General features: G+C 49.8%; 3 protein-coding genes across 5 annotated transcripts in view; 1 reads left to right on the forward strand and 2 right to left on the reverse strand.

The window, feature by feature from the left end:
- Positions 1 to 60: 60 nt before the first annotated feature.
- Positions 61 to 3,485, reverse strand: ENKD1 (enkurin domain containing 1). The gene is made up of 7 exons (XM_055306101.1): positions 3,120 to 3,485; positions 2,831 to 3,025; positions 2,157 to 2,329; positions 1,030 to 1,155; positions 769 to 932; positions 532 to 668; positions 61 to 433 (listed from the first exon to the last, which is right to left on the reverse strand). The coding sequence occupies exons 1-7, from the start codon at positions 3,202 to 3,204 to the stop codon at positions 273 to 275; spliced, it is 1,041 nt and encodes a 346-aa protein (XP_055162076.1). The 5' UTR covers positions 3,205 to 3,485; the 3' UTR covers positions 61 to 272.
- Positions 3,486 to 3,829: 344 nt separating this feature from the next.
- Positions 3,830 to 5,343, forward strand: CUNH16orf86 (chromosome unknown C16orf86 homolog). Its single transcript, XM_055306667.1, has 3 exons — positions 3,830 to 4,244; positions 4,596 to 4,828; positions 4,932 to 5,343. The coding sequence occupies exons 1-3, from the start codon at positions 4,024 to 4,026 to the stop codon at positions 5,339 to 5,341; spliced, it is 864 nt and encodes a 287-aa protein (XP_055162642.1). The 5' UTR covers positions 3,830 to 4,023; the 3' UTR covers positions 5,342 to 5,343.
- A 5,062-nt stretch (positions 5,344 to 10,405) lies between these two features.
- GFOD2 (glucose-fructose oxidoreductase domain containing 2) overlaps positions 10,406 to 23,875 on the reverse strand; it is a 39,042-nt gene continuing 25,572 nt past the window's right edge. For all 3 annotated transcript variants that reach the window (XM_055306210.1, XM_055306208.1, XM_055306209.1), the window contains 2 exons: positions 19,918 to 20,263; positions 10,406 to 11,945 (listed from right to left, as the gene is read on the reverse strand). In XM_055306210.1, the coding sequence (XP_055162185.1) occupies positions 11,047 to 11,945; positions 19,918 to 20,176 (1,158 nt within the window). In that variant the 5' untranslated portion in view covers positions 20,177 to 20,263 and the 3' untranslated portion in view covers positions 10,406 to 11,046. The remainder of the gene's footprint in view (positions 11,946 to 19,917; positions 20,264 to 23,875) is intronic.

Genomic DNA, 23,875 nt, shown 5'->3' on the forward strand with positions numbered 1-23,875 from the left:
GCAGGAAGAACACCAGGCTTGGTATTTCTAGGGTAAGAAAAACTCTTAAGGAGACAAACCTCACTGTGTACAAAAGGTTTAATTTTGACAAAGGGGTTAAGAGGCTGGGCTGACCCTTCTACAACCAGTGGTTGGGAAGAGTGCTCCGGGGATACTGCCCACCCCACAGCTCCTGTCTTCAGACTCCATTCTACAATGGGGCCTGATCCTGCCCTTTGCAACCATGCAGCGATCCCTGGTGAGGACCCCCATAACTATTCCCATAAAAGGGCTCAGGCGTCCATCTTCACGAAAACCTTGGGGCGAGAAAAGATCTTGATGGCTTCCTCTACCTGTGCCAGCTTCCGGTCCAGCTCAGCACGATGGCCCTGGGCCTTCAGTGAGTCGGCCCCAGCAGGCAGCAGCACTAGCTCACGTAGCAACTGGCTCTGGCCTACAAGGGGGCCAGGAACAGTGAGTGCTGGGCAGGGGTACCTGGTCCCCATTGGGTTCCCCATCCATTCCACCCCTACCCCCTGCCCATGAACTCACTCTGGAGCAGATTACTCAGTGTCTCTAGCCGCTGGTTCTCCGGCATGCGAGTGTGGCCAGGGGGCATGGCAGGGTCCGGCTGACTATGCTGGCGGGCCTCAGCCTCCCGTCGCCACAGATCTCTGCGTTCCAACAAGCTGCAGATGCACAGGCTCAGAGTTGATGGTCTGAGGGCAGAGGTTGTCTCCCACCCTCCATAGGCCCCCCTCACCCTGGATGTTGGGCAGTGGGACCTACTAATGGGGCACATGGCCCTTCTGCATGGCGTTGTAGTGCTCTTGGGCTTGCCGTTGCTGCTCTAGCACTTGTGCCAGGACCTGCAGTGAGCGGGAATGCCTCCGGGGGGCCCTCTTGGCAGCGCGGGCATTGTGGCTAATGAAGTCCACACCTAGGCTTGGCCCCTGCAGGACATGGCATGATGGGGCAGACAGCACTGTGATGTGCTCCTGAGCCCTTCAAGATCCCTGCCCTACCTCCTGGCCCCACACATCCTCTCACCTTAGCACTGGGGCCTGCTGGGGTTAGTTGAGGACTGGGGACACGAGGGGGTGGGAGCCCAGGGCCGCAGCGGGAGTGTGCCCGCAGGAAGTGGGCAGGCTCTGTTCCAGATGCAGGGCTGGGCTCCTGGAGGGCAAGGCACAGCAGAGGAATCAGTCAGGCTAATGTCAGGGTCTTAAGCCAATTGCACAAGTAAGCTTCTGCTCCTGCCAGTGAGGACATTTCTTTATCTCCAGCCCTATGGGCCTCTTCCCCCTTGAAAGGAACACTTCTATCCATGAGCATTTAAGTATGTGGGCCTCTCACATGTTTAAGAAAACAATGAACCGCCCCTCATTCTACCTCAGTCCTGGCTCTGGCTACCATTCCCTTTTTCTCTCCTTCCAGGACAAGCTTCCTGGCTCTGTTCCCACCAAGGTCACTCACAGCTGGTCTCCAAGCCCTCAAATCCAGAGTCCCTTCCCTCATCTCCCTGTCCTCAGCCTAATCCTAATGCTCAATAACTCCTGGGTCTCCGTCCTCAGATCCAGACCTGACTCTCCATCTGCTTCCTGGACACATGCCCACCCCCTGGGAGTCCCACAAATGCTTCAGCTTCAACAAATTTACATATGACCTTATTGTCTTTTCTCTCAATCCTGCTCCTTCTTCTGAAGACTGGATAGAGAAATGGTACTACTATCTGCCTAAGAATCCCACCACCATACCCCTTCCCCTGCCCATCTCACTGCCCTTCGAAATAAAGGTTACAAAGTGGATTATGTGATCCTTTAGGATGTGGGTCCAGCTGATGTCTTAGCCTCACCTCATGCTCTTCTCCCCTGTGCACAATATCCCACTGCACATGCTACTTCTGGTCTTAGGACTTCTATCTGTGAGGTTCCATCTCAGTAGAATGTTCTCTTCCAGTCTCCCCTTGCCTAATTCCTACTTGCCTCTCAGGAGCACCCAGCCATCACCACTTCTGAGGAAACTCACAGCCTGACTCTGCAGCAGAATCTTCTATTTCCTAGCCCTGGTTACCTTCATCCCCTGTGATTTTTCTCTCTCTCCGTAACTCGGATCTGAGTATAACTGCCTATCAGTCAACAAGATGAACAACGCTTCTGGCTCTCCAAGGCAGGTACCTGCAGCTGGGCCTTGACCCGGGACTCCACTTTATCATATTTGGGCGAGCGCCACAGAGCCTTCAGGGGCCTGGGCTGGCCCTGCTCCCGGCTGTGCTCCTGCTCCCGGAAACGCCTCTGGATCTCCCTGATCCGCTTCAGGTTCTCCTTCTCATGGTCTTTAGGGTCCTTCCCTGGGAAAAAGATGTTGCCAGACTCTACCCTATACACAGTCCAGGAGATCCAACTCCTACTAGTTCACAAACCGGCCCACACACTCCCTCCTACAGAAAGATCTCCCTGACCTCTCCCTGACTTTCTCCAAAGGCATTACTTATTCCCTTCCTGACATAGTAATTATCTTCTTCTGTCCCTGATTATTCTCTATATTTTTATTGTGAAGTACATCATTAATCATTTTGTATATCATATCCGTCTCTTCACCTATAGGGCAGGCACGCAGTAGGCACTCAGCAGACAATGTTTCGCTGATGCATGAGTTCATTAAGCTGAGTTAGGGTTCTCGGGAACTACGTCATCAAGTCCTCTCCTGTGAGGAAGTAATGCATTTCCCCGTCCTTCTAGAGTTGGGGAAAACGACACTCAGAGGAGCAAAGCCTGAGCCCAGATCTGGGAAGGAGAAGCAACGCTTTTGACTTCCCACTCGCTGCGCTACCCCTTCTGTCCGAACTTACTCTTGGGAGAGGCTCCTGGGCCTAAGGAGATGCCCCTGAGCTGCAGCAGCACGCCCCCGACGCCGCTCCGGCCACGCTCCAGGATCTCTCTGGCTCCGGGATTCCTGCGCGGGCCGCGCGGAGGGGTGGCGTCCAAGTCAAGGTCCGATGTCAGCAGGTCCAGCTTCAGCGCGTTTCCCTCAAGGCGACCTAGGGCTGACAAGCCAGACGGGGCGGAGCGCGGGGCTCAGTGGTGGAGCAGAGCCCAAGCTCGCTCGGGCCTCGCCCCGCCGCGCCGACCCCCACTCACCCGAGGCCGGCCGCCGGTAGTAGTCAGGGCAGAGCGTAGGGTCTGGAGGGATGGGCCCCGAGATGCGGGACGGGCCCTCGCACATACCGCCTCCGCTGCCCTGCAACGGTGCACCGAGGCCTGCTGGGCGCCGCGGTTCCGGGCCCTGGCCGCGTCCTCAGCCCCGCGCCTCCTCCCTGGTGCGGGGCCGGGATCCTGACCCGGCGGTGCCCTCCGTTCCCGCTGCCCGCCAGCGCTCGCCGCCTCCGCTGCCAGCCCACTTCCCTGCCCGGGTCACGACCCCTTCCCCGCCACACGCGGGGGGAGTTTTGCCGCTGGCTGCTGCAACCCCACGGGCTTGCTGTTGCCAGGTAACAATAGTTTCCGTCCCTGAGGTCAGGGGCCAAGGCCCCCTGGCGCACAGCCTTCTGGGGCTTGTAGTTCCAGCTGAGGGTGGAGAGGAGCCACCGTCAGGCGCCCTTCCCAGCGGGCTGCTGTGGCCGGCGGGTCTCTGGGGCCAGCGCCAGGTCCAGAGGGCCGGCCCCTCGCCTCCTCCCCGCAAGCAACCGTCGAGGAGGCGCTGACTCCTCGCAGCCATGGCCTCAGCAGGGGCCGAGAGGCGGCCCGGGGCCCCGGAGGGCACCGCCGCGGGGCCGGCACAGCCCTCGGAGTCGTCCGGTGGCCACGCTCAGAGCTCTGAGGTGACCATCAGGCTGTGTGGTCTTCAGACACTTGTCCGCGGCACCCTGGGAGGCCAAACTCTGTGCGACGCTCCCCTGAGTGCCAGGACAAGCTCCCCAGACAGGGAGGGCCATGGGCTGGTGCCCTTCATCTGCCTTTGGTGTTTGTCCGGTGTCTAATGACTGATCCCCTGCATCCTTTGCCTGGTGATCAGTTACCTGTGTGCCACCTCTAGTGTCCAGTGATGGCAGACCGGTGCCTGGTACCAGCCTATGAGGCCTGCCGGACCCTGGGTGAAGACAAGGGCCCAGCAGGACCAGTCTCAGAGCCGGAGCTCCAGGAGGAACAACTCAGGCTGGAAGAAGAGAGGCTCAAGCTAGAGGTGGAGTCGTTAGAGGAGAGAGGCCCCAGGCCCACGGCCTCCGTTGTAAGGACCAGTCACGGTCCGAAGAGGAAGCCTGTCAAGTGAGGGGGCTTTCAGAGGGAACAGCTGCTGGGCTGGGGGCGCGGTGGGGGGTGGGCCGGCGCACCAGCAGGGGTCCTGAATCCTGCACTCCTGCACAGTGCCACAGCATCCGGTCACCGCTGTCACTCACTCCCTCTGTTCCCGAAGGACCCTGGCATGGGGGGGTGGGCAGCGAGAGGAGTCTCAAGGCCTTGTCAGGGACCTGAGCTCCCAGGAGCTCTAGTCCTCTGTCCGGCCCAGAGCCTCACTGACCAGGAAGCACACAAGAATCTGGGCGCCAGGTGGTGGACAGACAGGGCTATTCCCTATGGTCAGGACAAAGGAGCCAAAGCTGGAGGCCGGCTCCTTAGCCCCCTGTCCCCCAGCTTTCCAGGGCCCAGCCACCAAGCCCATCCTAGGGTTGAAGTGGAGACGCCACAGGGCCTGCCGTTGCAGAAGGAGGAGCCAGAAAGTAGCCAGAGTGAGCCCTTACCATCTGCCAAACAGCACAAAAAAGCCAAGAAGCGCAAGAGTCTGGGGGCTCCAGTGCTCCCAGCAATGACCAGCACAGTGTCTGCACCTTCAGAGACGTTGGGGCTGGAGCGTGAGTGGCAGCTCCTGGGCCTCCCCTTTTCCTCCTGCCTGATGGAACTCTGACATGGCACAGCTTGGTGTTCCAGCTCTTGCCCTGCCCTGGGTCTTTGCAGGAAAGGCCCAGCGCCTGCGGCCCCTGTACCAGTACATCAACTATTGCAATCCCGAGCTGAATCAGGCAGGGGAGGGGGACAGGGAGGCTGAGGCAGAGCTGGAGCCTGAGTTGGAGCTGGCCCTGATCCCCGAGGAAGCAGGTGTGGAGCAACTGCAGGCCTTGCTGCCCGTGGCAGGTGAGCTGGCCTCAGGCCTCACTTTGCCTTGCCGCAGTACATTTGTGTCTTCCACCCATGCTCTGGTTCCCCTGGGAGAGGAGGTTGGAGAGGAGCCCGGTTGTTTGCCCAGCTTGGGGGTCAGCAGCCGCCTCAAGGCTGAGGTGGATAAATCAACCCAGGTGGACATCAACAAGATGCTGAGTGTTTGCGCCGCCCCACTTGTACCTCCACTCTCCCCTCAGTACAAGTGACTTTCCTGCCTCCTTCCCCATTGGTGGCTCCCTGTCTCCAAAGCCTGAATCAGAGCAGCAGCCTTAGGCCCTGGGGGACGGAGGTAAATTAGTCCCTCTCCCTACTTGGAACCTTGGACTTGCTGAAAATAAACATTTTTCCTTTTCCGAGACTTTGTGACTTTCCAAATAAGACGGCTGAAGAGAGGCTGGGAAGGTGGGTGCGGGGTCTGAAGCCTGACTGGTCATCCGGATCACCCAAGAACTTGGGTGAACAAAAGTACAGCTTCTTGGGTACTACCCCAGACCTAACCAAATCAGAATCTGCAGGAGTAGGGCCTACTTTTGTGCATTTAAAGGCTCCTCAGGTGAACCTGAAGGTCAGACAGGGTAATGGTGGGGATGCAGAAGGAGGTAGTAAGGAGAAACTTGGGGCAGAGAAAGAAAAGGGACAGTCAGGTCACAGGAAGCAGATGCTTGGCTTTGCTCCATTTCCTAGGGAAGTGGCCTGCATTTGGTCTGACCTTGAGGGTCCAACACTTGGGATCTCCCATTGAGGTGTCAGAGTTCATTTGCCTGTCCCAAGAGTGGTGTCTTTAGACTGCTTTCCACTTACTGGAGGCAACAGCTGGACCAGTTTTTGCCCCCAAAGTGGACCTAACAGAGGCATTGGTGCCTTTTCCCTGGCAGCCGGGGGTGGGGTGGGGTGGGGTGGTGGATTCGAGTGTTCTCCCTGGAGCCCTGAAGCCAAGCCACTGGATAACTGCTGCGTAAGAGGCAGCCTTTGGCCTTTTTGGAAACCTCATACCTGCTGCCTCCTGGTCCTTCTGAATGTCCCTCATTTACCTTAGACATAGGGATTTCCAAATTAAATGAATAACTTCTCCTCTCTCCAATCTGCTTTTTTTTTCTTGTGTCTCATCTACATCACTGTTCAAGCCAAAATCCTGGGGGTCACCCTGGGCTCCATCCTGTTCTTTGCCGGTTCTTTACTCCTACCAGCTAATCAGGCACCAAGGCTGGTGAATGTACCTTCTAGGCTGAGAGCCTCTAAGATCCCATGGTCAGCACTCCCTCCCTGGGACACTCTTACCTTCAGGTGAGAGCTCATTACTCTCCCTGCTTGTGGCCCTTTGCCCAAGCAATCCACCCAGTGATCCTGCCACACACACACCTGAACCCAATGGTGTTGCTTCCCTTCTAGCAGCTTGCTCCTCTTGCCTCAGCTGCCTTAAAACTTTTAAGTGGTTTCTTATAAGTTCCTGACCAGCCATATATTTATTATTTTTTAAAAAGATTTTATTTATTTACTCATGAGAGACAGAGAGAGAGAGGCAGAGACACAGGCAGGCTCCATGCAATGGCCCGACATGGGACTCGATCCCAGGTCTCCAGGATCACACCCTGGGCCGAAGGCGGCGCCAAACCGCTGAGCCACCTGGGGTGCCCCATATCTTTCTTTTACTCTCTGCACGTGGGCTTCCCCTGCCTAAAATTCTTTTATTTCTTTACCCCTCCACCTGGCTATTGCACTCTTAACTTGAAGACTTGGGGGGATCTCTGCTTCTAGCACCCAGTATTACCCTGTGGCATTTACATACTACTGCTGTTGTGGGCTATAACTGTTTTGGGGGCTAGGCTGTGAACGTTTGTCATTGCATTGCACCCACCTAGCAGAGGGTCCCCATAAAAGGCACAAAGATAAGGAGACCAAGGTGGGGAGCTGAGGAGGTTGCAGAGGACAGGTCAGGATCTGAAAGGCTGAGGCCATCCAAAGTCCAGAACCATGTATGGGGTCCCTCAAATAATGGCCTGGCAAGATCACTGGAAGAGATAGGATGGACAGGCCTAGATGGAAGGAGGAAGAAAATGGGCGTCATCCCAGGCTGCTTCCACCTTTAGGGGTCACCTGGATGCTCCCTGGCCTGGTGGCAAGTCCACAGGGCAAGCCATGGGGTCTGGACATTTATTACTTCTGCCCACACTTTTCCTTGGGTAGTGACTGGACCACCCAGAAGATAGATCCCCCACAGGGACTATGCAGACCAAGTCTTGTCTATAGGGATGAGCATGGATTCTCCAGGACTTTTCAGAGGTAAAGGACTCTTAACTGAGTTTGGGGGCACCTGAGTGACTCAGTCGGTTGAGCATCTGCCTTCGGTTCAGGTCATGATCTCAGAGTCCTGGGATTGAGTCCCGCGTTGGGCTCCCTGCTCAGTGGGGAGTCTGTTTGTCCCTCTCCTTCTGCCCCTCACCCCTTCTGTGCTCTCTCTCAAATAAATAGGGACGCCTGGGTGGCTCAGTGGTTGAACATCTGCCTTTGGCTCAGGGCATGATCCCAGGTCCTGGGACTGTGAGTCCCACATCAGGCTCCCTGCACCTGCTTCTCCCTCTGCCCATGTCTCTGCCTCTTTCATGAATAAATCTTTTAAAAAATCAAAATCTTAAAAAAAAAAAGGTAACCGGTTGGCTGACTCAGTTAATGGCTGGGGAAGCAGAGGCCTTGAGAGAAGTGGCGTTGCATAAGATCATACCCTGGGCACCAGGGACACACTGTTCTTTCCTGAACCCTGGAGATGTGTGGACCTGAGAACTCTGGTTAAGGCCTGACCCAAGAAGACCGAACATCTGCTTTCTATGTACAGGTCTCCAGGGCTGGAGGTGTGAGCCAGGCCAGTACTGACAAGGAAGCTGTTTCTCTCTTCCAACAGGTGACATAGGAAATAGTAATCACCAAAGGAAGAACTGATCTACATTCACAGGTCTATTTCCTGACAGGTTTGTCTAAGCAGGGTGAGTGAGTCCTCTAGGAAAGTTGGGTGGCCTTTCAAGAAGAGGATATGCCAGGAAAAAGCCTTGCTTATGTGAAAGAGGTCAGCCCCATGCAGGAGGACCATTTAGCATGGCTGACGCAGAGGCATGGCCATCGGGAAACCAGGTTGGGCAGTTCTGGGAGTGATGAGAGGGGGTGTAGGCAAGGACATCTTGGCCTGGCATTTTGGAGAGGTCACTTGGGAAGGAGTGAGAAGAGCAAAATGAGGGAGTCTGGGGACAGGGAGGTGAGGACACTGCTGGGTTGGACTGATGATTGGGTAAATATGAGGCCTACATTTGGTTGGGGGTTGAGAAATAAGCAATAGGTATTTTGGAAGTTCTTTTCTAGTTGCTCTCACAGAGAGGAAAAGCGAACTGCATTTTCAGTGACTTGGAAAAACTTACTCTGACCCAAGGAGGATCCGGAGATTAAGGGGATCAGGTCCAGGGAGGTGATGTTGTCCTCCTCCAGGAGGGGGCGCTGCAGGACAAGCCTGGATCCACATGCAGGCACAGTCACCCCTAAGGACCAGAACCCTGCAGGCTTCCTTGGCCACAGGCATCTAGGCTATTTCAAGGTGCATCTCCTCCCTGGGACCAACCCAAGACATATATGATGGTGAAGATGTCTGGAGGATGGCCATGGACCTAGACTCTGGGGAGTACCAACAAGGAACCTCAGGGTCCTCACAATAGTAGCTCTGCACCCAGCCCACCGCAACCTGCCCTGGGACTTCTGGGGAACCTGTCTTTGTGAAAAAGGAGGTTGCTGTAGAGCCCTATAAACGTAAGTGCCACTGTGGGTCAGTAACCTGGATGGCTCTTAATTAGGAGCAAGTGAGTCATATATGATGGACACATGTACTTTCTTAGTAAGGGATCCCATCATCCTAGAAACACAGAGGGACTGACCTAGAGCTGATCTGATCACCCCAGGAGGAAAAGAGCAGCCTATTTCCTTCCTTCCTTTTTTTTCTTTCTTTCTTTTTTTTTTTTTTTTTTAAGTAGGCTCCTGGCCCAGCATGGAGCCCAGTGTGGGGCTTGAACTCATGATCCTGAGCTCAAGACCTGAGCTGAGGACAAAGTGTCCCACACTCAACTGACTGAGCCACCCAGGTGCCCCAAGCAGCCTCTTTCTAAATTCTACCAGCATCATGCCTTGCAGGCTCTCTCTGCAGTCCACCTCCTAGCTGAGGCCCAGCGGAGATTCCTGCTGCAGAGAGAAGGCAGTAACGTGGATAGGACCCTGAGTGCAGACGGCAGCACCTGGACACTCAGTCTCTGAGATCTGCAAGTGCTGGGGAGAGTAGTTCAGGGTCAGGCTCTTGTAGTCAGATGACCCTGACCAGGCTCCTTCGTGGCTCCATCACTTATAGGAGGGAGTAACTTTGCCCCTCCCTGCCTCAGTTTTCTGATCTGAATAATGAGAATAGTAGTACCCCACGGAGCGGTTTGGAAATTGTCTCAGGGAGCTGGGGGGGGCAGGTAACATGCAATAATAAGCATACTCCCCAACACTAGCTATTATTTTATCTCACAAGGACAAGGTTTAAAAACCAGGACAACACACAGGAAAATCAGCCTGGTGATTTCTAGAAAGATGCCAAGAGGAAGAGGGAGACTTCCTCAAGCCTTTCTCTGGCAAGGAGCCCAGGGCAAGGAAGAGGGAGGGAAGTTGGGAGAAGGGAGGAGTTCGGGCTAGGCCTAATCCCAGCAGGCTGGCAGAGGAAACAAAGGGACACGGGTGTCCTCTCCCCCCACCAACCTCACCTCTGAGGTGGTTAAAAAGCAGTCCCAGTGTAGAACACTTCCTAAAAGCATGGCTGGTGGCCAGCTGTCTGGGCCAGGCAAATTGGGGCAACATGTAGAGCTTTCCTCTAGTTCGTCTCATTCAGGCTCCCTGGGACCAGTCCTCCCGTCTCCTGGCCAGAGCTCCCCAGAGCCAAATCCATGGTTTCAAGAACAGATTTCTTCGTGGCCTCCAGCCTAGGGAGGTCCCCAACTCTCCCTCCCTATCTCCCGGAGATGGCAGGCAAGACAGGAGGTCTCAAGTCCTGTTCTCTGAGAAAAGATTTCCTTTTCCTTGGAGGGCTCCTGGGATTCAGCTGGAAGGGAATAAGCCCACTAGACTGAGATGGATGCAGAGCAGGCCAGAGCTGCTGTGGAGCCCCAAGGAAAGAGAAAAATATGAACAATCTACAACAATAAACAAGCCTTTCATTGATAAAGAAATCCAATTTACCAAACAAACAACAACCACATAACATAGTGTCAGACTTTCTGATTTATTTATTAACATTTATCAGATATTCCAGAACTCTCCCTATCTCCTCACTGCCAAATAATGGGCCTTTTGCCCTAGGTCAACAGCCCCTGAGAGGTTACCTAATGAAGAATTCCTCCTCTCTGCCAGGGAAGGGGCAGCCTAAGGGCTGGAAGGGCCTGGTCATATGGGAAGGAGGGCAGGTGCAGATCCCTGAGGGATGACTCGATGCCCTCACCATTCCTGAGATGCCCTACCCCAGGAAAGGCAGGAGAGCAAGGCTTCTTGTCATTTCTCCTCAGGCCCGAGGAATCAGCCAAGCTGGGTCCTTGCTTCGCTTCCTCACCTAGTTAGGACCACAAATAGGCTAAAGCAGCCTCCAGGTTAAACCCTTGCTGGCTCTGCTCACCAGCACAACTAAGCAGAAACCGGGGGACTGCTCCACCCAGGGTACGCTGTGTGGCCCTCAGCTCCATCACCATCCTGCAAGTCTGAGGAGTAACTGAGCATTGGAGGGGGCTTGACCTGGACCCTGCCCAGGTGACTGGTGAAATGAAAGAGACGTCTGTGCTGTGGCCAAGCCCTCCCGTCTCGGCTTCGGGTCCCTCCCCAGCCCCTCTGCCCTGTGACAGGGAGCCCACGTGCAGGCTCACAGATTATTCCGTTGGAGTGCCTCACACAGGTTCTGGTTGGTGTCGGGTTCTTCCGTCAGCACCTCCACAGCCTCCCACTCCCCGGATCTGCTCGACCGTTTGATGGCATCCACCACGCTCTGCATGTACAGCCCATCCTCGAAGGAGGCAGCCATGGAGACAGGGGTGTGGTCCCATGTGCGGCGGTCCCCCTGCCCCTGGAAGGACTGGCGCAGGGCCTGCACCATGTAGACCATGCCCTTCAGGTAGAGCAGTGGGACATCCTGGGGCCCCTGCTCGGGCAGCCCCGCACCCACAGCCAACGAGTCCCTCAGGAGCAGCTCCTCTTGTGTGGCAGAGTTCTTCTGCCCGTAGAGGTCAGCTCCTCGGGCAACAAGACGTCCTGCGGAGCCCACTACCATGACCTCGTGCACAAAGGCTCCTGGCATGTTGAAGTTAAGGGTTACTGTGCTGCATACACCCCCACCCATGAGCATCTGGAAGAAGCAGAAGTCATCACTGGTGACGTGCCGAATGCCACGGATGGCCGCATTCTGCCTCACAAAGGTCTTGAGGAGCCCATGCACCTTCTCTGCTCTCCGGCCGGTCAGGTGGGTCAGCAGGTCCACAATATAGGTGCCCATGGTATGTAGACCCCCACCGCCCATGAGTTCGTCACAGATCCAGCCGTAGTTGGGGCTGAGCAGGCTGCCTGAGTAGATGCGGGCGTCACAGATCATCACTGCGCCCACGTAGTGCTCCGCGATCAGCTGCTTCATGCGCACGAAGGCAGGCAGGAAGCGCAGCACGTTCCCCACCAGGCTCATCAGCTGTGGATAGTAGCGGGAGGCTGTCACCATCCGGAAGGCATCTACTGAGGTTGCTGCCTTCTCACAAACCACATTCTTCCCGATACCTGAGAACAAAACACGATACCTGAGAACAAAACACACCGGAAGATCTCAAAGTTCCAAGAGATTCACACGGGGGGGAAATCTTTCCTTGAGGGTAGATGAACTCTCAAAAGCCTATTATCAGATGGTGGCCTCGGATAAGAGCAAAGGCAATGGTTTGGATAAAGATGGTGCCCCGTGACTGGGACTGGAGAACAAATTATAGGTTGGAGAAAGATGAGTAAATTCTTAAGGAAAAATGAAAGGAGTAGAAGCAGAAGGTGCAAACTAGAAATGGGAAGTAAACAGAGGAGGTATGATGGGTAATTTTATGTGCTAAGCTGGCCAGGCTGTGGTGTCCATCAAATATGTCTGGACGCTGCTGGAAAGGTATTTTTCAGGTGTGATTAGCATTTAAACAAGTAGATTTTGGGACGCTTGAGTGGCTCTGTGGTTGAGTGTCTGCCTTTGGCTCAGGGCATCTCCTGGTCCTAGGACTGAGTCCCACATTGGTCTCCCTGCGAGAAGCCTGCTTCTCCCTCTGCCAGTGTCTCTGCTTCTCTCTGTGTCTTGAATGAATAAATAAATAACATATTTTTTTTTTAAAAAAAAGTAGATCTGGAGTATGTCAGGTCACCTTCCATAATCTGGGTGGGCCTCATCCTAATTGGTTAAAGGCCTTAGGAAAAAAGACTGAGGTTCTGTGGAGAGGAAGGAATTCTGCTTCCAGATGCAAATCTGCAACATCAACTTTTGTTTTTTTTTTTAAGATTTATTTATTCATGAGAGACACAGAGAGAGGCAGAAACACAGGCAGAGGGAGAAGCAGGCTCCCTGCGGGAAGCCCCATGTGGGACTCAATCCCAGGACCCCGGGGAATCACACCCTGAGAAGGCAGGTGCTCAACCACTGAGCCACCCAGGCATCCCTACAACATCAACTCTTGCTGGAATTTCCATCCTGTTGTCTTGCCCTACAGACTTCAGATTTGTCAGCTTCTACAATCACACGAGCTGATTCCTTAAAATAAGCTTCTCCCTCTCTCTAGATACCTTCATTAGTTCTGTTTCTCCAGAGAACACTGCTTGATATATGTGGGCTGGAGAGACAAACAGGCCTAAGTACTTTCATACATTTATTAGATCACCAGCAAAAGTATCTATTCTGTATTCTAGGGGATGGGCTTTGTACTCTCAGTTGTAACTGCAGAAAGGGCTATAAGATTTCCTAAAGATTACTCTCTGGTCCAACAAGTTAGTGTAGTCAAAAGGTTAGAAAATGTTTAGCTCTAGTAGGAGGGGATAGGGAATAAAATATCCCTTTTGCCCTCATGACTGTTGAGTATACTGTAGCTGGGATGTACTGAGAGAGCAAAACAAGGCTAGAAAAAGCCCTGAAAATAGAGAACTAGAAGACTGAGCAGCTTCCATATTAGGAAGCAGAAAGGATCGATACTCCATGTTTTAAGATGAAAGTTCATGAGGGTATGAGTAGTCACAAGACACCAACACTTAGGATACTCCTGTGAACTTGGGGTGGTTCAAATTGAAGTCCTATGTTATACCGCTACAATGTAGGGTGGAGGTGTAAAACAAAGGGAGATGTCTTGTACTCAGGTCTGGCAGGAGGGGGCCCTGCAAGGAGTAGCCCCTGATTGTTATCATGATCTGCTCTTGGACAGTCTCCAATGCTTCCTTACACATGTGGGATTTTAGGATTAGGGACTGGAGAATCACAATACTGGGTGACAATTTTGCCACTTGGCTGCAGAACATTAATGGCTGACCAGGGGAATAATGAGGAAATTAGATTCTCAAATACAAACACTCCACCTGAGGGCTGCAGCTCTGGCCAACCCAGAAACTACCTGCTATGAACGATTCATTGCAGGGATTGGGGTGGACACAGCAGCATGGGGCTGAGAGGAGGTGGGGCGGGGGGGGGGGGAACCTCTGTGGCTGCTGGGAATTTGGTGATGATAAAACCAGGATAAGGAATCTCTGTTTCATGCCAAGAGATGTCAGGGAAGGGGGAAAGACCTCCCTTCTTGAGCCCAAACAATAGAAATGCTTTTGAACTTAGGCCCCAGTGGCATTATCTGTTTAGGAGCTAAAGGCCATCTTGAGTTAAATAGGCTCCCACAGGCCAACGGCACATGGTCTCTAACTTGAGAAAACCTGGGTTGTCCTGAAAGACATATTTATTTAAGTTATCTAGCACTCCTGCCAGGAAGCCAAAGGAGAGATTAGAGAAGCCTGGAACTGCTTTTTGTTTTAGGAGTGGGAAAAAAGCATGGATGCTAAGTGCTTATTAGCTCAAATTTTTTGGAGTGTCAACAAATTTCAAGCTGCAACCCTTTCTTTCTTTCTCTTTCTTTCTCTGTCTCTCTCTCTCTCTTTCTTTCTTAAAGATTTTATTTATTCATGAGAGACACACACAGAGAGAGAGAGAGAGAGAGAGAGAGAGGCAGAGACACAGGCAGAGGGAGAAGCAGGCTCCACGCAGGGAGCCTGATGTGGGACTTGATCCAGGATCTCCAGGATCACGCCCTGGGCGGAAGACAGGCGCCAAACTGCTGAGCCACCCAGGGATCCCCAAGCTGCAACCCTTTCTTAAACTCCTATTCCCCAGACTTCCCAGGAGTAAAGTGCCTTTGAGCACCAGAGGCCCAGAGAAGGTGCCCCAGGAGACCTCTCTTTGTTCCCTATTAACAGACCGCAGGTTCAGAGCTCTAGGACTATGGCATCCCCGTTAGCCCATCCAAAGGCATGGGATTAGAGAAAAGAGATTTCAAGAAGCAGGTGGAGAAGGAGCTTGGGAAGAGTACCACTTTTATGTTTTACAAAATCCAGGAAGTCTACTTTCTTTGGGGAGGAAGTATAAAAAAGGTTCTGCTATTAGAAAAGTCTGAAAGCCACAAGACTGAATCTTTTTTTTTTTTTTAAGATTTATTTATTTATTCATGAGAGACACACACAGAGAGAGAGAGGCAGAGACACAGGCAGAGGGAGAAGCAGGCTCCATGCAGGAAGCCTGATGCAGGACTCGATCCCAAGACCTCAGAATCCTGTCCTGAGCCAAACACAGATGTTCAACTGCTGAGCCACCCAGGCGTCCCATGACTGAATCATTCTTGCCTACTCTCTCTCTGTTACTGGTCCTACTGTTAGCACCTAGGTCATACCACCATACTGGGCTTGCATGAGTAGAATTTGTGTGCCAGGCCCTGTGCTAAGCACTGGGAATACAGCATTGGCTTTGGTCTTTACTTTCAGAGAACTTATAGTTTAGTGGGAGAGATAGCCATTAATCAAATTATCATATAAATACATGTAGAACTGCACTTGTGGTAAATGCAATAAAGATGACATAAACAGTAAAATGAGAACATATACCAGGAACCTGACCTTAGGGTCAGAGAAATCCCCAGGGACCAGTGTTCCAGAGATTAAATTATTTGGGTTAGATTTTTTTTTTTGAGGAATAACCTATTGTTATCTTATAAGCCCTTGGGAAAGAGTTGGGAAATTCAGTGTTTTTCTAATGAAGCACACGAACTGCCAAGAACTGGGCACAGAAACCTACCTGTTAGTGACAGATTTAAGAAAACTTTTAACTGTAGCAAAAATGTGGGGATGTTTTGCACACTAAAACACATCTTTTCTGAACCACTTCTAAACTGAGAAATAAAACTTGTTAGGGTCCCTCTCTCTCCTGTAAGGAACCCATAGGCAAGCTTTAAGGATGACATTGGAGCAAAAGAAGATGGAAAAAAAAAAAAAAGTCAAACAAAGGTAGAAAATAAGATGCCACAGAAAGAGATGTGAAATGAAATGGTCACCCCTGGAGGCGAAGTTCAATCATTTATTTTAGGAAATCACCAATAAGAGTGAAGGCAAGAAAGAATCTTTATGGCCTCACAAGAGAAGTAACATCTAAAGATGTAACAAGCCAAGGAAAATATAATTTTTCCTACAGCACTGAGACTTAGTGAGATGCAACCTTAATGTTCCTGGGCCTCGGCTTCTTTAACTGAAAAGGAAGATGTTGGATTAGACCAGTGGTTCCCTATTGTGTGTCAGGACAACCCAGAAGTCTTCTTCAAACACAAATGCACCTGGGTGGCTCAGTCGGTTAAGCATCTGCCTTCAGCTTGGGTCACGATCTCAGGGTCCTGGCATAGAGCCCCATGTCTGGCTCTCTGCTCAGTGCGGAGTCTACTTCTCCCTCTCCCTCTGTGCTCTCTCCATCTCAACATAAAAATAAAATCTTTTTTAAAAAATAAGAAAAAATTTAAAAAATAATTTGTTTTAAGATTTATTTATTTATTTATTTATTTATTTATTTATTTATTTATGAGAAAAAGCATGCACATGTGCGGGGTCAAGGGTGGGGGGTGGGAGAGAGCGCAGAAGGCAGAGGGAGACAGAGAATCTGGGGCAGATTCCCTGCTACGTGCAGAGCCTGATGCAGGGCTTGATCTCAAGACCACCAGATCATGACCTGAGCCGAAACCAAGAGTTGGACACACAACCAACTGAGTCACCTAGGTGTACTACTCCCTGCCAAAACGAAGCATCTAGCCTATATCCTTAATGAAAAACAAGAGACACAGACCCAATAACCGGGAAACAAAAAAAAAAAACCTTATTTTTTTAAAATAAAGATTTTATCTATTTATTCATGAGACACACACACACACACACACACACACACACACACACACACACATTGAGAGAGAGACAGAGACACAGGCAGAGGGAGAAGCAGGCTCCATACAGGGAGCCTGATGTGGGACTCAATCCCGGGTCTCCAGGATTAGGCCCTGGGCTGAAGGCGGCGCTAAACCACTGAACTACCTGGGCACCCCCTTAAAAAAAAATTTCTTAAAAAATAAAACGAATTTAACTTAAATCTGCTCTTTTGCTTCAAACAACAGAAAATCCCTTGTGTTATGATGCCAATGTCTTTCTTGGTCAGCACTTAGAGGGAGTCATAAATCATGCTAGAAAGGCCAAAGGGGGCCTTGAGATGCCTATTTAACAGGAACTCAGAGAGTTTAAAAGGGATAGAAAAAAGATGTGGGGTCTGATGTCGAAACACCTGGCTGGGTCGGTGGGTGGAGCATGCCATTCTTGATCTCTGGGTTGAGAGCCCCACACTGGGTATAAAGATGTACATAAATAAACAAACAAACAAACAAACAAAACCTAAAAAAAGAAAGAAAAGAAAGAAAAGAAAAAAGAAAGAAAAGAAAAGAAAAGAAAAGAAAAGAAAAGAAAAGAAAAGAAGTAGGGCCTGATGTAAAATTCAGTATGGTATTCTGCCTACAGCAATTCCTACACTCACACCCAGTACTTTGAGAAAACTGGAGGAATTCTCATGGCCTTTTTTTTTTTTTTTTAACATGTGCTTAAGTCAAGTGAGAATTCTCAAATAAAAAAAAAAAAAAAAAAAAAAAAAAAAGAGGGGTGCCTGTGTGGTGCAGTCGGTTAAGCATCTGACTCTTGATTTCAGCTCCAGTCATGATCTCATGGGTCATGAGACTGAGCCCTGTGTAGGGCTCAGTCTGGGATTCTTTTTCTCCCTTTGCTCCTTCCCCCACCCATGTGCTCTCTCTCAAATAAATGAATACATCTTAAAAAAAAAAAAAAAGATAAAAATGAAAGCACACAGAGAGTGAATTTCATGGTCACAATATGGTCAGTAACTCTTTTGGGGCTTGAGTGAGCAATACCTGAAGAAAGGTCCAGCTGACATGAGCTCTCCCAAACCCACCAATCTGGCCCTGGGATCATGTGCCTACAATAGACCAAGGACTCTCACTCATACCCTGTGACTCCTGACAACAGAGATGCTGAGAGAAGACAGATGACCCTGTTTCACAAAGGGCTGGGACATAAGATCCCAGAAGTCTCTGGTCATCCCTGTCCTTCCTGTTTACATGAAAATCAAGTCTAGCGCTTTCCTGTACCAGGAACCAGAAAACAGCAGGGTTTTGGCCAAAGAACCCTGGAGTTTCCTCTTTTTTTCATACACAGTTTGGTGATGGTTTCTATGGGAACCCTAAAATCTAAGACAGAGAGTCTCTAGAACTCTGGATATACCTGGCCTTACCAGCCTGCATTCATGCCACAGGGATGGCAAAAAATCAAATGACCACTGTAGCTTGATCCCCATGCACTAGTCCTCTCTGTTAAACTTAGGCCAATTCTAAACTAAATCTGAAAGCCATTACCTGCCCTCCTAAGAATCTAGTGACTAGTGAATAACTCCAGGGTCACACACTCTTAAGAGACTGCTCTCTGAAGGAGACAAACCATCTCTAATTTTTGGCTAAAATGTACATGCCCCCAAATCAATAACCAGACAGACTCATGTTCTTGATCACTCCAATGAACATTTATCTTTACCAACGCGCTGGGTCAGTGAGACATCCTTTTCTCCTCAGAAAAAGGGAGACAGGCAGAGGCTAGGACTCACCACCACAGTAGTGGCCAGGAGGAGTGGTCAAGCCTGCCATACCAGTTCCTGGGCATGGAACGCATCAGAACGCATCAGAGAACTATTTTGTGACTATCACCTTACATAAATCAACTTCTGTCAATTAATTATATGCTACCTGAATTGTTACCTAAGTCTTTTCTCATTTACTTTGTAATGTGTGTGATCTTTAGTCTCAAACTGCGAAATCTGAAGGCAGGGAGGGCTCTGGTCCAACGTTGCTTTAAATAATGTACAGAGTGACGTCAGGACAGTGCCTGGCACAGAGGAGGCATTAAAAACAAACAAATAGGGCGGCCCCGGTGGCACAGCGGTTTAGCGCCGCCTGCAGCCCGGGTGTGATCCTGGAGACCCGGGATTGAGTCCCACGTCGGGTTCCCTGCATGAGTCTGCTTCTCCCTCTGCCTGTGTCTCTGCCTCTCTCTCTCTCTCTGTGTCTCAATAAATAAATAAAATCTTTTTTTTTAAAGATTTATTTATGATAGACATGGGGGGAGGGCAGAGACACAGGAGGAGGGAGAAGCAGGCTCCATGCCAGGAGCCCGATGCGGAACTCAATCCCGGGACTCCAGGATTGCACCCTGGGCCAAAGGCAGGCACCAAACCGCTGAGCCACCCAGGGATCCCCAATAAATAAAATCTTAAGTAAGTAAGTAAATAAATAAATACATACCTACATACAAACAAATAGGGGATCCTGGCATGGAGCCTGCTTCTCCCTCTGCCTGTGTCTCTGACTCTCTCTCTATCATGAATAAATAAATAAATCTTAAAAAAAAAACTGCTAGATGAATATTTACTGGCTTGTTTTCTTATTAGATTCTGATTAATATAAGAAAAAGAGAAAACGTCACCTCCATTTGACAGGGCAGAGAAGCCCAACAAGAACTGCAGAACAGCTCAGTAAGCCCTGTCTACTGCTTCCCAAGGGGGCAGAGATGCAAGCAGGCAGTCCTGTGGACCCTGTCAGAGAAGCCCAGCATTGTCAGAGAGCCTTCCTGCCTTGTGGCACACAAGATTGCAAAATTTGGCAGGAAGGGTGTGTACTCAATGTAGCAAAAGACTGACAAAACATGGGAAATGGTAGCCTTGCTACACACCCTCATCTTCCCTCTGAGGTGCTACGTGCCACGGAAATGGAAGAACAAACACATCAGTCACAATCAATTTCCTACTGCCCAAGTCTCTGAACTCTGACTTCAAACAGGCCAACTTTACATTGCATGAAATGTCTATGTGCTGCCAAATCGAGCACCACATTGCATGACCTGATGATCTCTAGCCCCTAGGATAGGCCAACTCTTAAGGGTTTGCTTAATTTCTGCTCAGGGAGTTACTTATGGGGGTAAGGAAGGCCGGATCGTTTCTTCCCATAGCTGTACACCCCGCCCCCGCCCCCCCCACGTGCCCTCTCCAACACAGAGGAGAGCAGTGACACGCAAGGCCCACCCAGGGGGAGACACACCCTGCCCCTGCTCTGACTGTCCATACCTAAAGCCTTCACAGATATTTGCCGGGTGAGTGGAGGGGGGATATTGATGCACACAAGGTCCACGTCTTGATGTAGCAAGACATCGTCGGTCCGGCTGGTGTAGAAGGTGATGTTCATCTCCTCGGCAAGCTGTTTTGCCTCCTCCTCAGTCTTTCCCCACAGGGCCTCCACGGTGAACCCTTCTGCCCTCAGTAGCGGAACCAAAACCCGGGCAGAGCTGCCGGTCCCAAATACACCCACTCCTGGGAGCATCTTCATGCCGGCTTTTCTGTTCACCAACTCATCTCCTCACAAGAGCCTCCAACATGAATACGATTTTCCCACAGTACTGGTCAAACATGGCTCCTGGAACAGCAAGCATTATATTGGCTGTTAGTGGATGGCACACTCAGCTGAGGCTACCCTCCTAGACTTATTTGGAAGCAGTAAGTTCTCTGCCACAAAGCACAAATGAAATACTGCTCTAAAATGAAAACCCGCAAAAGCTTTTCTCACAGAGACTCAAGGACATTAGCAATATCCACCTACTGGAAGGTGGAAGAATGAAAAACGAGGAAAGCTGAGTTCAAATCCCTGTTTTGTTACTTAATGTTTGTGTGACTCACCGAACTGGCAACAACAATAACAGCGAGTTTAAAATGTTATATTCTGTATAAAGATATTCACTCCAACACAGGCTGTGATAAGTGAAAAACTGGGAAACAATCTAGATGTCTAATAACAGTAATAAGATAAACAGCACTGTAAAGCCACTGAAAACCACGGGGGGTAGAATGCCCTTGATGACCTGCAAGACATCACCATATATTCATTGAAAAGGAGAAAGACAAAACAAGAGGCGAAGTATGATATTCACGTCTTTAAAGCACAAAAGAAGTATATATGAATGAAAAATATGGAAGAGTATCTATAATATTATCTGTAAACATATTCCACACATGACATTAGAAGGACCAGAATACACCTGAATTTCTTTTTTTTTTTAAATTTTTTTATTTATTTATGATAGTCACAGAGAGAGAGAGAGGCAGAGACACAGGCAGAGGGAGAAGCAGGCTCCATGCACCGGAAGCCCGATGTGGGATTCGATCCCGGGTCTCCAGGATCGCGCCCTGGGCCAAAGGCAGGCGCCAAACCGCTGCGCCACCCAGGGATCCCTACACCTGAATTTCTTTTTTTTTCTTTTTTTTAATTATTTATTTATTTATGATAGTCACACACACAGAGAGAGAGAGAGAGGCAGAGACACAAGCAGAGGGAGAAGCAGGCTCCATGCACCGGGAGCCCGATGTGGGATTCGATCCTGGGCCTCCAGGATCGCGCCCTGGGCCAAAGGCAGGCGCTAAACCGCTGGGCCACCCAGGGATCCCTACACCTGAATTTCTTTTTTTTTTTTTTTTAATTTTTTATTTTATTTTATTTATTTATGATAGTCACAGAGAGAGAGAGAGAGGCAGAGACACAGGCAGAGGGAGAAGCAGGCTCCATGCACCGGGAGCCTGATGTGGGATTCGATCCCGGGTCTCCAGGATCGCGCCCTGGGCCAAAGGCAGGTGCCAAACCGCTGCGCCACCCAGGGATCCCTACACCTGAATTTCTTTTTTTTTTTTTTTTTTCCTACACCTGAATTTCTTAACAATTACTCAGGTTGATGGGATTATGGATGATTTTTGTTTTTCAGACTTTTTTTTTTTTTTAAGATTTTATTTATTCATTCATGAGAGACACAGAGAGAGAGAGAGGCAGAGACACGGGCCCAGGGAGAAGCAGGCTCCATGTCGGGAGCCCAACATGGGACTCGATCCCGGGACTCCAGGATCACACCCTGGGCCGAAGGCAGGCGCCAAACCGCTGAGCCACCCAGGGATCCCCTGTTTTTCAAACTTTCACCAAATTTTCTACAATGAATATATCTAATTGTAGAGTTTTTACTTCTGATCACAAAGGTTATTAAATGAAATAAAAGGGTGCCTGGTTGGCTCAGGTCATGATCTCCGGGTCGTGGGATTGAGGCCCGGGTCAGGCTCCCTGTTCAGCGAAGATTCTGCTTCTCCCTCTTCTTCTGCCCCCGCCCTCCAGCTTGTACTCCCTCTTTCTAATAAACAAATACAATCTTAAAAAATAAAATAAAGAACACTAAAAAAAAGTTGTCTTGGAAACCAGAATAAGATTTAAGGTGTGCTCAAGGTATCTGGTTTCCCCATACAGCAGCCCATCTTCTAATTCAGTAGTCCTCACTCTGAATGTGTTATGTGTTGGCAATTCCAGACGCCCTGCATAAGACTATAGGGATGAGGCTGTGTTCACTATCATTTTCTTTTTAAAGTTAAATTCATTTTTGTGTGTGTGGTAAAATACACATAAAGTTTACCATCTTAACCATTTTTATGTGTACAGGTTCAGTGATATGAAGTACACTCATATTGGGGATCCCTGGGTGGCGCAGTGGTTTGGCACCTGCCTTTGGCCCGGGGCGCGATCCTCGGGACCCGGGATCGAATCCCACATCGGGCTCCCGGTGCATGGAGTCTGCTTCTCCCTCTGCCTGTGTCTCTGCCTCTCTCTCTCTCTCTCTTTGTGTGACTATCATAAATTAAAAAAAAAAAAATAAAAAAAAAGAAGTACACTCATATTGTGCAACCATTACCACCATCTACCTCCAAAATTCTTTTCATCTTGCAAAACTAAAACTCTCTGCCCATTAAACACTAACTTCTCTTGTCAACCCCTCACCAGCCCCTGGGAACCACCATTCTATTTTCTCATTGTTTTTAAAATATATACACATAGATTTTAAGTAATCTCTACACTCAACCTGGGGTTGAACTCATGACTCCAAGATCACGAGTCACACACGCCCTACTGACAGAGCCAGCCAGGCTTGCTGTTGCTATGAATCTGACTATGCCAGGTACCTTGCAGAAGGGGAATCATACAGTATTCGTCTTTTTGTGATTGGCTTATTTCACTAGCATAATGTCCTCAAGGTTCATCTATGTGGTAACATGTGTCAGAATTTCCTCCCCTTTTAAGGTAAAAAAAATATTCCATTCCATGTATATACCATATACCAAAATATGGTGTATACATTCATCTGTATACACTCAGGTTGCTTCCATGTTTTAGCTACTGTAAATAATGCTATGAATATGGGTATTCAAATATCTCTTCGAGACCCTGCCACCCCACCCCTCTTTTAAGACTCTGCTTTCAGGATGCCTGGGTGGCTCACCGGTTGAGCGTCTGCCTTTGGCTATGGGTGTGATCCCGGAGTTCCGGGATCAAGTCCCACACTGGGCTCCTTGCGTAGAGCCTGCTTCTCCCTCTGCTTGTGTCACTGTCTCTCTCTGTGTCTCTCATGAATAGATAAATACAATCTTAAAAAAAAAATACTGCTTTCAATTCTTTTAGGTTCATATCTGGAAGTAAAATTGCTAGATCATATGGTAGATTTTTTATTTTTTGAAGAACCACCATATTGTTTCCCGCTGGGTCTGTACAATTTTAAGTAATAATTTTATAAATACTTCATAGTCCCTTAGTTTTCTAATTATCCTCCTTAAAAAAAAAAAAAAGATTTTATTTATTCATGAGAGAGGCCAGGCCGGCGGAAAAGCAGGGTACCTGCGGGGAGCCCAATGCAAGACTTGATCCCAGGACCCTGGGATCACAACCTGAACCAAAGGCAGATGCTCAACCCAGGCGTCCCTGTTAAATTTATTTCTAAGTATTTGTTTGATGCTATTGTAAACGGAATTGTTTTTTTTCTTAAAAAGATTTATTCATTTATTTTAGAGAGAGAGAGAGTGTTTCATACAGGAGGAGGGGCAGAGGGAAAGGTAGAGAGGCAGAGAGCAGCAGACTCCCCAGTGAGCAGGGAGGCCAACCCAGGGCTTAATCCCACAACTCTGAGATCATGACCTAAGCTGAAATCAAGAGTTGGATGCTCAACCGACT

Source organism: Nyctereutes procyonoides, unplaced genomic scaffold, assembly GCF_905146905.1.
Source record: "Nyctereutes procyonoides isolate TBG_1078 unplaced genomic scaffold, NYPRO_anot_genome, whole genome shotgun sequence".
Lineage (NCBI taxonomy): Eukaryota > Metazoa > Chordata > Mammalia > Carnivora > Canidae > Nyctereutes > Nyctereutes procyonoides.